Source organism: Nycticebus coucang, chromosome 22 (assembly GCF_027406575.1).
Source record: "Nycticebus coucang isolate mNycCou1 chromosome 22, mNycCou1.pri, whole genome shotgun sequence".
Classification (NCBI taxonomy): Eukaryota; Metazoa; Chordata; class Mammalia; order Primates; family Lorisidae; genus Nycticebus; species Nycticebus coucang.
In genome coordinates this window covers 43,689,184-43,703,756 of record NC_069801.1, presented here as the reverse complement: position 1 = coordinate 43,703,756, position 14,573 = coordinate 43,689,184, and the positions used below count along the sequence as shown (strand labels likewise).

Here is a 14,573-nt window from a genome sequence, read left to right as displayed (position 1 = left end):
CCTAGGGCTTTCCATCCAAGTTTCCACCTCCACCTGCCTCTTCCTCAGAGGAGGGAGAATGACTTTGGAGATAAGCAGACCTGGAGTCAAGGAAGCAGTCACTTTGCAGCTTGACCTGGCAAGTAACTGAATCTTTATGAGACCCATTTTCATCATTTATAAAGATGATGATTGTAGCTCCTGTAATGAGAGCTAATAATTCTAATAATGACACCTTTGCATTCCAGGAACAAACTGCACTGACTGTATTTTTGTTTTTTGGTAGAGACAGAGTCTTACTTTATCGCTCTCAGTAGAGTGCTATGGCGTCAGAGCTCACAGCAACCTCCAACTCCTGGGCTTACGGGATTCTCTTACCTCAGCCTCCTGAGTAGCTGGGACTACAGGCCCCCGCCACAACACCTGGCTATTTTTTGTTGTTGTTGCACTTTGGCTGGAGCCAGGTTTGAACCTGCCACCCTTGGTATGTGGGGCCAGCACCTTACCCACTGAGCCACAGGCACCACCCCAATTGTGTATTTTTTATCATACACTTTTTTTTTTTTTTTGAGACAGAGCCTCAAGCTGTCACCCTGGGTAGAGTGCTGTGGCATCACAGCTCACAGCAACCTCCAACTCCTGGGCTTAAGCGATTCTCCTACCTCCACCTCCCAAGTAGCTGGGACTACAGGTGCCCGCCACAACGCCCGGCTATTTTTTGGTTGCAGCCGTCATTGTTGTTTGGCAGGCCCAGGCTGGATTCGAACCCACCAGCTCAGGTATATGTGGCTGGCACCTTAGCCATTTGAGCCACACTTTTACCTCCATTTGCTGATATTTTGTTGAGGAACTCTGAATCATCTTTCACATGTGATATTGGGCTATATTTTGTGTACTCATCCCTTCTTGCTCAGGTTTTTATATCATAATTAAACAGAGTCGTGGGACAGTTTATAAAACTAGAAAAAATAGATTCCTTGGTGGTGTGACAGAATTCACAGGTAAAACAGGCTAGCCTAGGTGCCCTCTGGTGGAAGCAGTGGAAAACCTTCTCTGACAATGTTTTCTGTTTCTTCTGGGGTAATAGGTCTATTGAGATTAGTCCCTCTTTAAATCAGACAAGCCAGATCAGGGGTACCTACAGGACTAATGACCATCTCCAAGCTTTCCGGGTTGGCATGAGGCTGTGATTAAATGGAAAAGTTTTAGCCCTTGGCAGATTAGGATGATTTTAGCCAATGGCTGATCCTTTCTATAGCTCTGTATATCTACTTTTCTCCATCTCCATCTCCACCTCTACCAAGCCACCATCCCTTCCTACCTGAATACTGCAGTAGCCTTTTAACTGGTCTTTCTGCCCCATCCCAGATCGCCTTTAACTTCATCTCCTTGGAATATTTAGGGCTATGAAATTTCCTCTGAGCACAAGTTTGGCTACATCCTGTGGATTTAATATGTATTATTTTCACCTTTATTAATTTATAAGTAGTCTTAATGTCAACTTTCTTCTAACAAAAGAGTTCTTTAATTAGTTAAGTGTTTCTTAGATCTTCAACTGCTCAGTTTGAAGTATGGTTCAAGAATATAGTCTTATACATGTAGCCATTTATAAAAATGTTTGAAAGTTGTGTTTATTGAAATCTTGAATACATTTACATAAGCTTATTCTGAATCATCTAGGTGACCTCTTTGTAACAGATATCTATCTGACATTTAAAATGTTACTTTGCATTTATTATGAAGTAGTGCTACTTTACTCTTGAAGTGAAGCAAACAACAATGTGGATTTTATAAACAAATGCTGCATTTGGGCCAGTTGGTGGCATAACCTGCTACGTGAGGAATGTTTTCAGTTTCCATTCAAAAGAAAAAAATGGTGAGTGAATTTAGCCATCATATGGCTCAAGGAATGCCCAACCCAAAAGACCCGATATGGAGAAGTCAGAGCCAACTTCATGGTGCTAATGAGTTAGTGTCAGCAAACAATATCTTCCCTTCCTCATATCTGTTAGAGTTTTTTAAAAAAGGATCTTCTGGTGGCGCCTATGGCTCAGTGAGCAGGGTGCCGGCCCCATATGCCGAGGGTGGTGGGTTCAGACCCAGCGCCGGCCAAACTGCAACAAAAAAATAGCTGGGCGTTGTGGCAGGCGCCTGTAGTCCCAGCTACTTGGGAGGCTGAGGCAAGAGAATTGCCTAAGCCCAGGAGTTGGAGGTTGCTGTAGAGCTGTGTGATGCCACGGCACTCTACCGAGGGCAATAAAGTGAAACACTGTCTCTACAAAAAAAAAAAAAAAAAAAAAAAGGATCTTCTTTAATATGTAATTAATGTTATAAACTTGAATTTTTATTTCATTGCTGTTTGAATTTCATTTATAAACTTTTTTTTAACAGTTACTTGATATAAGTCTAAGAAATCCATGCCTGCTCATACTAAATGACATTATAATAAAAAATTATGGTAAATATTAGAGGTCCACAGAATTTTTTTCCTTTAAAAATAAACCACATTAGGGCGGCGCCTGTGGCTCAGTGAGTAGGGCGCCGGCCCCATATGCCGAGGGTGGCGAGTTCAAACCCAGCCCTGGCCAAACTGCAACCAAAAAATAGCCGGGCGTTGTGGCGGGCGCCTGTAGTCCCAGCTGCTCGGGAGGCTGAGGCAAGAGAATCACGTAAGCCCAAGAGTTAGAGGTTGCTGTGAGCCGTGTGACGCCACGGCACTCTACCCGAAGGCGGTACAGTGAGACTCTGTCTCTACAAAAAAAAAATAAATAAATAAACCACATTAACCTCCTGCACCTTGCAGAATCTTCTCCCCACCCTGGTATTTCTAGGATCTCCGAGTGGTACTTCATTGGGGCTCAAAACCAACCCAGTCACTTCAGTGGAGAACCCTCCTTGTTGCTCATTTCTCTTTCCCTTCTCTCCTAAGTAATGCCCAGAGCTCTGAAAGTTGCTTAAAGGAGCCTCTCTGTTGTCACACTTGCCAGTGTCCCTGCCAAGGGTGTCACTTTTCTGTATACCTATATTCCATGTGCCAGATAAACACTGGGTTCTTTCTTGAGCTGGATCCAGGAGATCCTCAAACTAGCTCAGCACCATCCTGAACCAAAAGCCATCTTTCCTGTATTCCAAGATGCCTCAAGTCAGGAAGCAACTTCCTCCCAAGGCTTTCCTCTCACCTCTCCTCCTATAAGGAACTCTCAGTGGTTTCCCTGCCTTAACCCTCCTCCCCCCAAACTCTAACCCTTTATTTCCATAACACTGAGTGACCTCTGCAGTTTCCCCAGGAAAGCTTCCACTTTCTCTGATTTTCCAACCTCCAGCCTCAAAAAATGTTTACAGAGGGCCTGTAACTCAGTGGTTAGGGCCCCTGGACACATATACCCAGTCTGGCGGTTAGAACCTGGCCTGGACCTGCTAAACAATGACAACTACAACAACAAAAAAGCCGGGCATTGTGGTGGACGTCTGTAGTCCCAGCTACTTGAGAGGCTGAGGCAAGAAAATTGCTTAAGCCCAAGAGTTTGAGGTTGCTGTGAGCTGTGACACCATGGCACTCTACCCAGGGTGACATAGTAAGCCTCTGTCTCAAAAAAAAAAAAAGTTGGGCTGCGCCTGTGGCTCAGTGGGTAGGGTACCGGCCCCATATACCGAGGGTGGCAGGTTCCAGCCTTGCCCGGGCCAAACTGCAACAAAAAAAATAGCCAGGTGTTGTGGCGGGTGCCTGTAGTCCCAGCTACTTAGGAGACTGAGGCAAGAGAATTTCCTAAGCCCAGGAGTTGGAGGTTGCTGTGAGCTGTGATGCCATAGCACTCTACCCAGGGCAATAAAGTGAGACTCTGTCTCTACAAAAAAAAAAAAAAAAAAGAAAGAAAAGTTTATAAAAGCATAGCTTTGACTCAGGATTTCATTGTCAAATTACATCCTTAGCTTATGCTAAAACAATCATCTTAATTTTTTTTTTTTTTTGAGACAGAATCTCCCTCTGTTGCCCAGGCTACAGAACTGTGGCCTCAGCCTAGCTCCCAGCAACTTCAAACTCCTGGAATCAAGCAATCCTCCTGCTTTAGCCTACCAAGTAGCTGGGACTACAGGCACCTACCACAATGCCAGCTAATTTTTCTATTTTTAATAAAGCCCAAGTTTCTCTCTTGCTCTGGCTGTTCTCAATCTCCTGAGTTCAAGTGATCTTCCAGATCTTTCTACCTCAGAATCCCAGACTACTAAGGTTACAAGCATGAGCCATAGTGCCCAGCCAATCATCTTAATTTTAGATGTGCGAAATTCCAAAAAAAAAAAAAATTAACCTTGACCAAAACAAGGGAATAAACCAAGAAAAAGGGCTGGGGGTAGTGGCTCACACCTGTAACCCTAGCATTCTGGGAGACCAAGGAGGAAAGATCACTTGAGATTATGAGTTTGAGACCAACCTGAAGAGTTACTAAAAACAGAAAAAAATAGCTCAGAGTGGTGGCAGGCGCTTATAGTCCCAGCTATTCACGAGGCTGACGTAGGAGAAATTGCTTGAGCTGAAGACTTTGAGGTTGCTATGAGCTATGATGACACCATTGCACTCTAAACCCAGCAACAGACCCTGTCAAAGAAAAAGGGAAGGGGAAGGAAGAAATAAAAGAGAAAATGAAAAGAAAACTAAAAGTTAGGAAGATTATGGAACTCAGGAAACAGAAGATCCAACATAGGATAGAGATGGAGGGAATTCCCAAGGTAACAGTGAAGGGAAACTCCAGGTCCACATCTGTGCAGCAGACATAATGAGCCATCAGCCCAGCCAAGAGCTAGAGGACAGAAGATTCTGGAAGATAAGACCACAGCAAGGTAAAAACACAGTCACCAAAAGTACTAATAGATTTCCTGTTAAGCCTGACCTCATTAAAAAAAAAAAAAAATGGTACCACAGTGATGTTGGAAGGGATGAGAAGATTTAGCCATAGGTACCAAGGAAATGGCAAATGAAAAAAATAAGGCATTATTAACTCCAGGAAAAAAAAAGTTGCATCCTCACACACAAAACAATTGTAGTGATAGTATACTAGTAGCTTATCACAGAACTGTTTATTTAATAGCAATAATCTAAATGCTAAAAATTGACTTAGCCAAAAGTTGGTAATTTGAGTGGGAGTCGGACGAGATGGAGATTTTAGAGGTAAATGATCATGTGTTAAAATAATAAATTAATCATTACCATTTCAAAGACAGAGGAGTATAAGCATAGAGATATGGAAATATATTCCAAAAGACACAAAAATCGATTGAAAGTAGATGCTTATAGAGAACAAAGCAGAGATCCTGAGAGTGGGGCAAGACATCGTTATAAGCCTTTGATTTTTATTTGAGTTGTTAATTATCTGCTCATTCCAATTTAATAAAAATTAAAATTAAGCATTAAAGTGTGTTTTCAGATTAAAGATGACTTCCAGTTTTCTACAAAAGTGAAAGGGGAATTATTTGCTTAATATTTCTGAAGGTTTCATTTTCATTATTTTCTCCTCAAAAGAAGGCAGGTATAACTTATAGATAAAAAGTGCTTGGTGGTTTTGTTCTTTTGAAATCTCTGAAGTGTCACAACTTTAGGGTACTCTATGAAACATAGCTTCCCAGACCATAAATTCTTCGAGGGCATAAACAAGTCTTTGTATCTGCATTAGCCATAGCGTCCAGCACAGGCCTGGCACACAGTACACCCTTGATGCTGTTGAACACAGTCTTTCTGAATTCCCAGTTCACCAGTGACCTTCCTACTGTTTCCCACCCTGACCTGCAAGTGTCGAAAGATCTTAGGGACAGCAACCTTCAGGGTGGCACAAGAATGGAATTCAGAACTCAGGAAGCACTTCCAGGCTTTAGGGAGGAGTGAGAAGGGGTCTTCCCTTCTCTGGAAATTTCTTGGATTAGGAAGGAATTTATCAGCAGGTGCCCTGAGGCTGGAGGAGAGGTGATGGCACCACTTGGAGCAGAAGTTTGCATTTTGATCTTTGTGGAGCTCTACTTCTTAGAGAACTGAGGGCTAGCTATTCCACCACCCACGGGGTCCAGGGAGGGGCAATTTTTTAACCTGACAAGTGAGGACACAGCTCCAAGCTCCACCTCTTTCAACTTTTTCACAGGCTACTGTGAAGACTGCAAGTGAGAATGGATACGGTGCCAAGATACTGTCCACTCAGTCACTATTCAGTAAGTTAGGCACAGTATTGGATGCTAGTGATTCATGCCTGTAATCAACCAATCAACAAACATTAAGTGAAGGGCTGCTATGCATCAGGCAAATTAGATCTGACCCTTCCTCAAAAGGAGGATAGCTGGAGGAGGGGGTCTGTCCAAGTCACCTACTGCCCTGCCTCTAAAAAGGGCCTTCCCAGCCTTCTCTTATTTTCTATATTTTTCCTCTATGAGCTGCCCACTGTCCACTCTTACCCTCCATCACCACCCCAGAGCTTCAAACTCTCCTTTTTGAGAGAGGTGCACCAGGCATGGCCCACATGCAAATCACATTCACCCTGTGTTTAAGACACACTGATCTCCTCCTTCCCCACTCTTTCCTACCCCTAATACAGGTCAGCGAGACTGAGAACCCTGGGGCGGAGGAGCTTGGAAAAGCCTAATGATTAGTTATTTGGATCAGCATCAGAGAGCCAGGGTCAAAGGCCAACTCCCTCACACTGCAACCTCTGAGTCTCTGTTCAGTGCTGCCCTGTCCTTGGTGCTGGGGACAGTCACCAATCAGCTCAGGTCCCTGCTGGCCCATCTCTTCACAATCCAGCAGGGGAGGGAATGGTTGTGTCCAGCTCTGTCGAAGTTGGGAGCAGGGCGAGTTCTGTGCCTGACCTCTTTTTACAGGAGGAAGCTTTAAAGACTGAGCCCCCAGCCCAGAACCAGTGCCATTAAGTGGTGCATACTAATCACCTGAGAAATTTATTGAAATGCAGACTCTGATGATTCAATAGGTATGAGGTGAGCCTGGAAATCCTACATTTCTTACAAGCTCCCAGGTGAAGTTGTAGGTCCCTGGACTACACTTGACTTTGAGTAGAAGGCTCTAAAGCCCTTATTTTACCTCTCTGAGCAGTGATGATTGGATTAATGTCTCCTCTTTGCCCATTAGTGTTAAATATTCCACAGTGCCCAGCACTGTGCCTAACACATTCAATAAATGCCCGTTGGAAGAGTGAATCCACTGCCAATGTGCTCTTATCCATGGGAGCTGGGAATAATACCAAATTGTAGGCAACCTGCTGCCCAGATACACTCCTGCCAGCGTGTACACACACATACACACACCCCATCTAATCTCTGCCAGGCTCTGAGATGCAGGCGATGGCCCTTGACTAGGCCTGCTAGGTGCACAGCTATGGCTGGATCACTTCCTAATCCCACTTCATGAACCTCTTCCTGATGACTCCCAAGGGGGTTCACCCCATGTGGCAGCCAAGATCCTGAACAAAGCTTACCCAGGCTATCTCCCCAGACCACTCCCCCAAGTCACCAGCCAGCATATGAAACCCAGAGAAAGGTTTCTCTTTCTTTCTTTTTAATTAAATCAGCTTTAATTAAAAAACAATAATAATGCAATAAGTCCTAAGTTGTCCAGAGGGCAGGGCAAACATAAAGACCCACTAACTCCCATTTCAGTCAGGAGCCCTGGTGCCCATGTCTCAGAAATTTCCAAGAACTGTCCTCAGGGCCTGGAACAGGGCAGCCTGGTGTCTACCTGGAAAGGGAGCTCTCTCCCAGTAAGAAACGGAGGACAGACAGGTAAGAGAGGGTGGGGAGAAAACTTGTGGGGAAGCAAAGGGATGAACCCAGAGTCTGACCTCTGATGTGTTGGAAAACATGAAAGGTTGACGAAGGAGAGTCTGCGGAGGGAAGAGATCGGCTTGAGAGCGAAGGTCTGTAAGGCTTCCACTTCTCCAGGAGTGGGGTGGGGGCTCACTGGTGGGGTCCAGTTCCGTAACAAGGGACCCAAAGCCAGCGCACTGGGGGGTTCACAAGTGAAGAGAAGAAATTAGGGGCTCACAACTCAGAGAGGACGCTTCGGTCTGGTCTCAAGACGGTGGTGATCTCTCCAGGGACGCGGGACAGAAAACAATCTAAAAGGTGTGCTGAGGCCAAGAGGCCAAGATGGGAGGCTCAGAGGTGCGCTCCGGGCCGACGGCGGGGAGCGGCCCGCGTGGGACAGAGGCTCACAGGTAGCGCTCCAGCCCCGGCGCGAAGCCCGGCTGCCTCAGGTAGGCGTCCCCGGGGCTGAGCGGGCCGAGCGCCGCTGCCGGCCCGCCCAGGGCCAAGAGGGGCTCGGCGGGCAGCGGGCCGGAGCCGGGGCGCGTGGCGGGCAGCCCCAAGCGGTCTGGGGCCTGCGAGTAGAGCGGCGGGGAGGCGGCGGCCGCGCAGGGCGCGAAGGCGGCGTCGGGCGCGGCGCAGCAGGGCGGCTCGGAGGCGCCCAGCCCTGCCAGCTCGGGCTGCAGGCTCACCAGGCTGTCGACGCTGAAGAGGCGCGCGGGCGGCGCGGGGCCGGCGGCAGCGGGGGGCGGCGGCGCGAGCAGCGCGGGGCCCGGCGCGGGCGCGTAGGGCGCGTAGGGGAAGGGGAGCGCCGGCCCCGGCGGCGCGGCCGGGTGCGCGGGCAGCTCGGCGCGCTTGAAGCGCTTGCGGCGCCGCAGGAAGCTGCCGTTGTCGAACATGTCGGCGGCCGCGGGGTCGAGCGTCCAGTAGTTGCCCTTGCCCGGGTTGCCCGGCTCGCGGGGCACCTTGACGAAGCAGTCGTTGAGCGTGAGGTTGTGGCGGATGCTGTTCTGCCATTTGCGCGGGCTGTCGCGGTAGAAGGCGAAGCGCTCGGTGATGAAGCGGTAGATGGAGGCCAGCGTGAGGCGGCGGCCCGGGGCGTGCGCCAGCGCCATGGCGATGAGCGCGATATACGAGTAGGGCGGCTTCCCGCGCTGCAGGGGCCGCCGCCGCCGCCGCCCCGGGCCCGGCGTGGGTGTGGAGTCCGCCTCCCCGCGGCCCGCTGCCGCCTCCTCGGGCTCCCGCCCCGGCTCGGCTCCGGGGAGCGGCGACGGCGGCGGCCCCGACGGCGCGACCGAGGGCAGGGCCGGGAAGCCCGAGAACGCGGCAGGCGGATCCATGTCGCCGCGTCCAGTCATTGGGATGCGGCCCGGGGAGAGCAGGGGCCAATGACCCGCCTTATATGGACACGGCACCCCCACCTCCACCAGGGCAGCTCAGCTCCGACCTTCTCTGCTGGCCAGCGCCTCCCCTCTAATTTCTTTTCCCAGCCCCCTTACTGTTCTCACAGTGTCCCCCCACATACACATTTCACCCCTCCCTCTGTCCCTCTGGGTCAGTTTTTCCCAGAGCCAGCCTCATCCCTTCTCCATCTCCATTGGGTCTGACCCTGGCCCTGGCCCCAGTCCACCGCCCCATCCACTGTCTTTGGTCGACCCCCTTCCCTTTCCACCCCTCCCTCAACCCCCTCTCCTCTGGGTCAATCCCAGCAGCAAATTGAGATCTCCTGGCCTCCTCCCCATTTTGTTACCGGTTGAGCAAGATCTCCTGACCTCCTGCCCATTTTGCTCCTCCCAACAGTCCAGTCCTCTGCATCCTCCTGAGGCATCCATCCCCAGCTGGATGAGATGAGAGCCAGGTTGCCAGCCTTCAGTGTCCTGAGGTAAGGTGGGCAGGCAGAGCCCCACCAACTTTGTCTCAGGGAAAAGATGTTTGGCAACTCCAGACCAGGGTCACCATCTATTCCCTCTGCTACCTCCCCTATCCCATCCTCCCTCCAGGGTGAGGGTGAGCATTCTTTGAAAAAACAAAATGGTGAAAAGTGGTCTAACTGCTTTAAATCAAGCCCCCCGCCCCCCCCCCCAAAAAAACCCCACAGCTTGGAGTTGCTCTTCTGGCTGCTTCCTCTTCACACCCGGGTAGATAGAAAACTGCTCTTCTTCAGAGAGAGAGCACGCGAGCGCGCGCACACAGGGAAGGTGCACAAAGCAGGCTTCTACAGACAGGAGGTCTAAAAGGGCAATTTTCTGACCCAGAAACACCACACTCGCATTCCATAGGGGCTGGAGGGTCTTAGTCTTTTTTTACTGAAAACTTAGTCTGGGAAATAGCCACCCACAGCCACTATACCGAGGGATGCAACCCTGAGTCTATTTTAGGAAACTTCTAAGAAGTGACAGGAGAGACTCAGCCCTGGCTTAGAGGGAAGTAAAGTGTGATGGAGACTTGATTTAAAGTTCCTTGTCCTGAAGACAGGCAAGATCAAGGGACTTGGACAAGGAGCAGGGCTGGGAGTACAATGAGCTAAGTGAGATGCCTAAGGTGCTAAACTTAAGGGGCGTTCACTCTCAGAGTCCTGTAAGTGCAAGGTCAACACTGGAGAGCCAGTACTTCCTTCAGTTTGGACCGGAGATGCCTCACTTCTCCTACCCTAGCCCCAGCCCTGATATAGAGAGCTCCCAGGTACAGATGACCAAGCTACAATAGTCTATAAAATCCAAACTCAAAACCTAAGAGTTCAAAGCACCCCTCAGTCCCAGTCTCAGCTGATAATATCCCAGCCACCATTCCTGAGCACTTTGTATTTGATAAACACTTTATACACATGATTTCACTGAAGTTTGAGCACCTCTGAAAAGCGGGTGCTGTTATTATACCCATTTTGCAAATGAGGAAATTAAGGCTCTGAGTGGCTAAGTGGTTCCGCTGACTTCACAGCGCTCATGGTAAGTGGCAGAGCTGGTATTAAACCTTGACTCCAAAGCACTGGCACTCTCCTCTTCTAAGAATACCATCTTTTTAAGGAGGGGTGAGACTGTAGAAATAATTTTCTCTAGTGTTCCTCTAGCTCCCATAACATCAGCTGCCAAGGCTGATTCCTAGCCTTTCTCCTGACCTCCTGGTCAGTGTGTTCAGATGTCTATGGGGCATCACCAAGTGGATTTCTCAAACCTAGATGTCCTAGATGTCTCACTGTCCAACCCCAGCCACCTCTCCATCCAGCATTTCATATCTCAGTAAATGGACCCCTCCTCCTCCTCCTCCAACCACCACTCTGATCAGTGGACATCATCATCCTCCTTCCCCATTCACTCTCCATACCCAGGCAGTCTCCAAGTCCTGTCAATTCCACATGGATCCCAAATCCATCCCTTCTTCAGTTCTTCTGGCCTAAGTTCAGCCTGCATCTTTCACCAAGCACTTCTGGGCCAGGCCCGTTGCTAGCTTTAAGGGAAAGACAGAGATGGAGAGACAATCTAGTAATGAGATGGACAGTTAACAAGCGATGGGAGAAGTGGACAGAGGGTGCTGTACTGGCAAAGAGGAAGGAGAAGGTGACACTTGGAGATCCAGAGACAATCCTTAACCTCAAAAACAATGAAGAAATCAGCCCTGTTTTTATTTAGACAGGTCCTCAGGACCTCTCCACACACACCCCACCCTGCATTCTCTTGCCCAAGCACAGGCTGTCCCCAACACAAGACATTGCACTCATAGCCGTCAGCTCGCCAAAGGAGAAGGCTAGACAAGCCACCACAGCAGCAGGGAATCTAGTTCCAGGAGCAGAGTGACCTGGGACACATTTTCACTTGAGCCTCAGTTTCCCCACTTGGCAAATGGAAATAGTAATGTTCCCTTTCAGCATTATTATGAGACTGAAATGGGATTATGTGTGAAAGTGTCTGGCCCACATTGGCACTTAGTAAGAGGCGCTTTCTTCCCCTGCTGTACAACTGGCATTTTCAGTATTAAACCAGGAAAGGAAGGAGACAGGCAGGGCTAGAGAAGTGATTTCAGAGCCTGCATATTTTTAAGGAGGGGTGAGACTGTAGAAATAATTTTCTCTTGAGTTCTTCTAGCTCCCATAATGTCAGCTGCCAAAGCTGATTCCTAGCCTTTCTCCTGACTTCCTGATCAGTGTGTCCAGATGTCTATGGGGCATCACCAGGTGCAGCATATGCGGCTTAATCCTGCAGCTAGACTCTGGCACAGAAACAGAGCTGATGAGGTCTCAGCCACTGCCCTTGCCACCTCCCCTTAGGGAGGTGACTCTGAAGCCCTCCCAGAGGCCCCACCACAGACTCTGTCTCACTCTGCCCAGGAATGGGATGGTGGGGAGAAGTAGCTCTTATTACCACATGGCCAACTTTTGGTTTTCTAGTCCATGTGTACTGCCTGAGACATAGTATGTGTTCAACAAATGTCACCAAATGTGCAGTTGGCTATGCTAATCCTAGAAAGGGTGGGGGGCGGGGAGCTGGGCCAAAGGGGTGAGAACCCAGACTTTTCCAATTCTTTGTGCCTGTCTGGCCCCTTCCATTGGGCCTGCTTCCCGGAGCCGGAGCCGAGCAGGCCAGTGTCAGGGGGCGGCCCAAGGGCTAATCCGTGTTTTCAGCGTGGCTGGGCCCTCTTTTCACAGGCCCTGGGCCGGACGTGATGCGGCTGAGCATCCGGGCATAAGATGGCCAGTGAAGGCGGCCCCTTTCTCATGGGCCTGGATTCCAGGCGGCCCAGCGTCTGAGTGGAGCCCCTGGGGCGGGAGGAACACAGTAGCTGCACTGGGCAGTCCTTTGTCTAACCATACTGGGTGGATATTCGGGCTGGCAGGAGGGATTAATGGCCAGGGATTGGCCCTGGGGCCGGCCTTCTCACTGCCCTTTGGAGGCCAAAGGCCCAGGTCAGGGCACACAGTGTTGATGGCTCTCTAGATAGGAGTGGAAATTCCCACCCTCATCCAAAGCTGTTAGCACTAGCCCCCAAGACTCCCTGCCCCCAGCCTCAGCTCTGCAGAGACACCACTAGGCAAGACAGACTTCAAGACAAGGAACGGAGTTGGGAGTGACAGAACTTTACAACTACTCTGCCTAGGAAAGAAGGCTGAGGAGCAAAGCTGAGGAGGGGCCGTGACTGCCCCTCCAGAGCTCTGTGGAGAAAGAACTGTGTTAACTCAATGAGAATCCAAGGGGCCAGCCTGAGAGGCCTCTTAAGACTTCCTGGAATGTTCCTCAATCACCTCTAGTTTGAGACTCTTCCAGAGTTGTGTATTTCTAAAGCCCTCCATCACAGCGTCCATGAATCCCATAGCTCAGAGGTTGCCAAAGGGGCTCAGGAACCAAAGGAAATCCTGAAATACCCCCAACACTATCTCTTGCCACCCACGGGTACTGAGGGCTGCTATGAGGCTTCCCTTCTCTCATCCCCCAAACTAGAGCTGCCCAGGATACGGCTTATTCCTTAGGAGCTTCCAGCCTGGCTGGGGACATCCTGGGACCCCACTCTGGCAAGAACTTTTCTGACCAGGTTGTTCCTGAACTAGGGATGAAAATCCCCAAACCCTAACCGTATCTGCAGGGCCTGACTCCAGAGGGTCTGGGAGCAAGTGCAGGCCTGACTCTGGTGAGAGCATCAGGGAGTAACCAAGAGGAGGATGCTTCTCTTTGTGACTCTTCATTCCTCAAGGTCTTTCACTGAGCAGATTCTAAGGATATGTTCAGGCTGCCCTGGGTGCTGGATCAATGATAGGTCAGGGTGTTCTCTACCTTTACTGTGCTCAGGAGGAAGCTGTCAAGCACACATCCCCATATAAGGTGGTCATCAGTGCATGATGTGGACAGAGTAGGGTCCACAGAAGCACAGAAGAAGGACTTCAATCAGCCTGAGAAAAGGAGATATCCCAGAAGGTAAAGCTGCAGATGGCCAAGTGAGGAAGGCCCCAGGTTGGATTAGGGCCTCACCTCCATCACTGCACTTACCGTTTTATCATCTTTCCGTCTCGTGTCTGTCTCCATCACTAGGATTTTGAATGCAGAGAGGGCACGTACCATGCCTTATTCATCTCCAGATCCCTGGCGCTTAGTATAGTGCCTGGCACAAGTTGATGATCAATAAATATGTATTAGATGGGTGGAAGGCCAATGGCTGGATACCAGGTTGAGAAAACAGCAGGTGCAAAGGTCTGCAGGCGAGAGCATATAGTCCATCTTTGGAAGTGAAAAACTCAGTGTTTTCCTGAGAATTTGTAATGAGTGAAGGTCTCAGAATATTGCCGGGAACATTTCAGAGCTGCGTAACTGTTAGCTGTTGTTTTTGTTGTTTTTACTGTTATTGTTCACTATGGCCAATGTAGAGGGACCAGGACTGGGACAAGGAAGGTAGCCAGTGTCAGACTGGTGATGACTTCATGTGCCAGGCCAAGCAGCTGGGATCTCCTAGAGAAAATAGGAATCCTTTGAAAACTTCCCAGCAGGTAAGTGATGTGATCATTCAGATCACTCAGTCTGCTAGGGAGTGGGCTCGCTAGTGAAGAGTTTAAGGCTAAGGGACCAGGCTCAGTGCCTGTAGCTCAAGCAGCTAAGGTGCCAGCCACATAACACCAGAGCTGGCGGATTCAAATCCAGCCTCGGCCTGACAAACAACAATGACAACTACAACCCAAAAATAGCCCAGTGTTATGGCAGGATCCTATAGTCCCAGATACTTGGGAGTCTGAGGCAAGAGAATCACTTAAGCCCTGGAGTTGGAGGTTGCTGTGAGCTGTAACACCATGGCATTCTACCCAGGGTGACAGCTTGAGGCTCTGTCTC

General features: G+C 49.5%; 1 protein-coding gene and 1 long non-coding RNA gene across 2 annotated transcripts in view; one reads left to right on the top strand and one right to left on the bottom strand.

Annotated features, from left to right (window-relative positions):
• The window catches only part of LOC128574920 (uncharacterized), a 54,356-nt gene that overhangs the window by 12,660 nt on the left and 27,123 nt on the right, over positions 1 to 14,573 (top strand). The window lies entirely within an intron of this gene.
• On the bottom strand, positions 8,153 to 9,353 carry FOXE3 (forkhead box E3). Its single transcript, XM_053575968.1, has one exon. The coding sequence runs from the start codon at positions 9,126 to 9,128 to the stop codon at positions 8,178 to 8,180; it is 951 nt and encodes a 316-aa protein (XP_053431943.1). The 5' UTR covers positions 9,129 to 9,353; the 3' UTR covers positions 8,153 to 8,177.

What these genes read in the sequence shown, in the direction of transcription:
- FOXE3 (XM_053575968.1), bottom strand. Translation starts at nt 9,128, where the DNA reads ATGACTGGACGCGGCGACATGGATCCGCCTGCCGCGTTCTCGGGCTTC.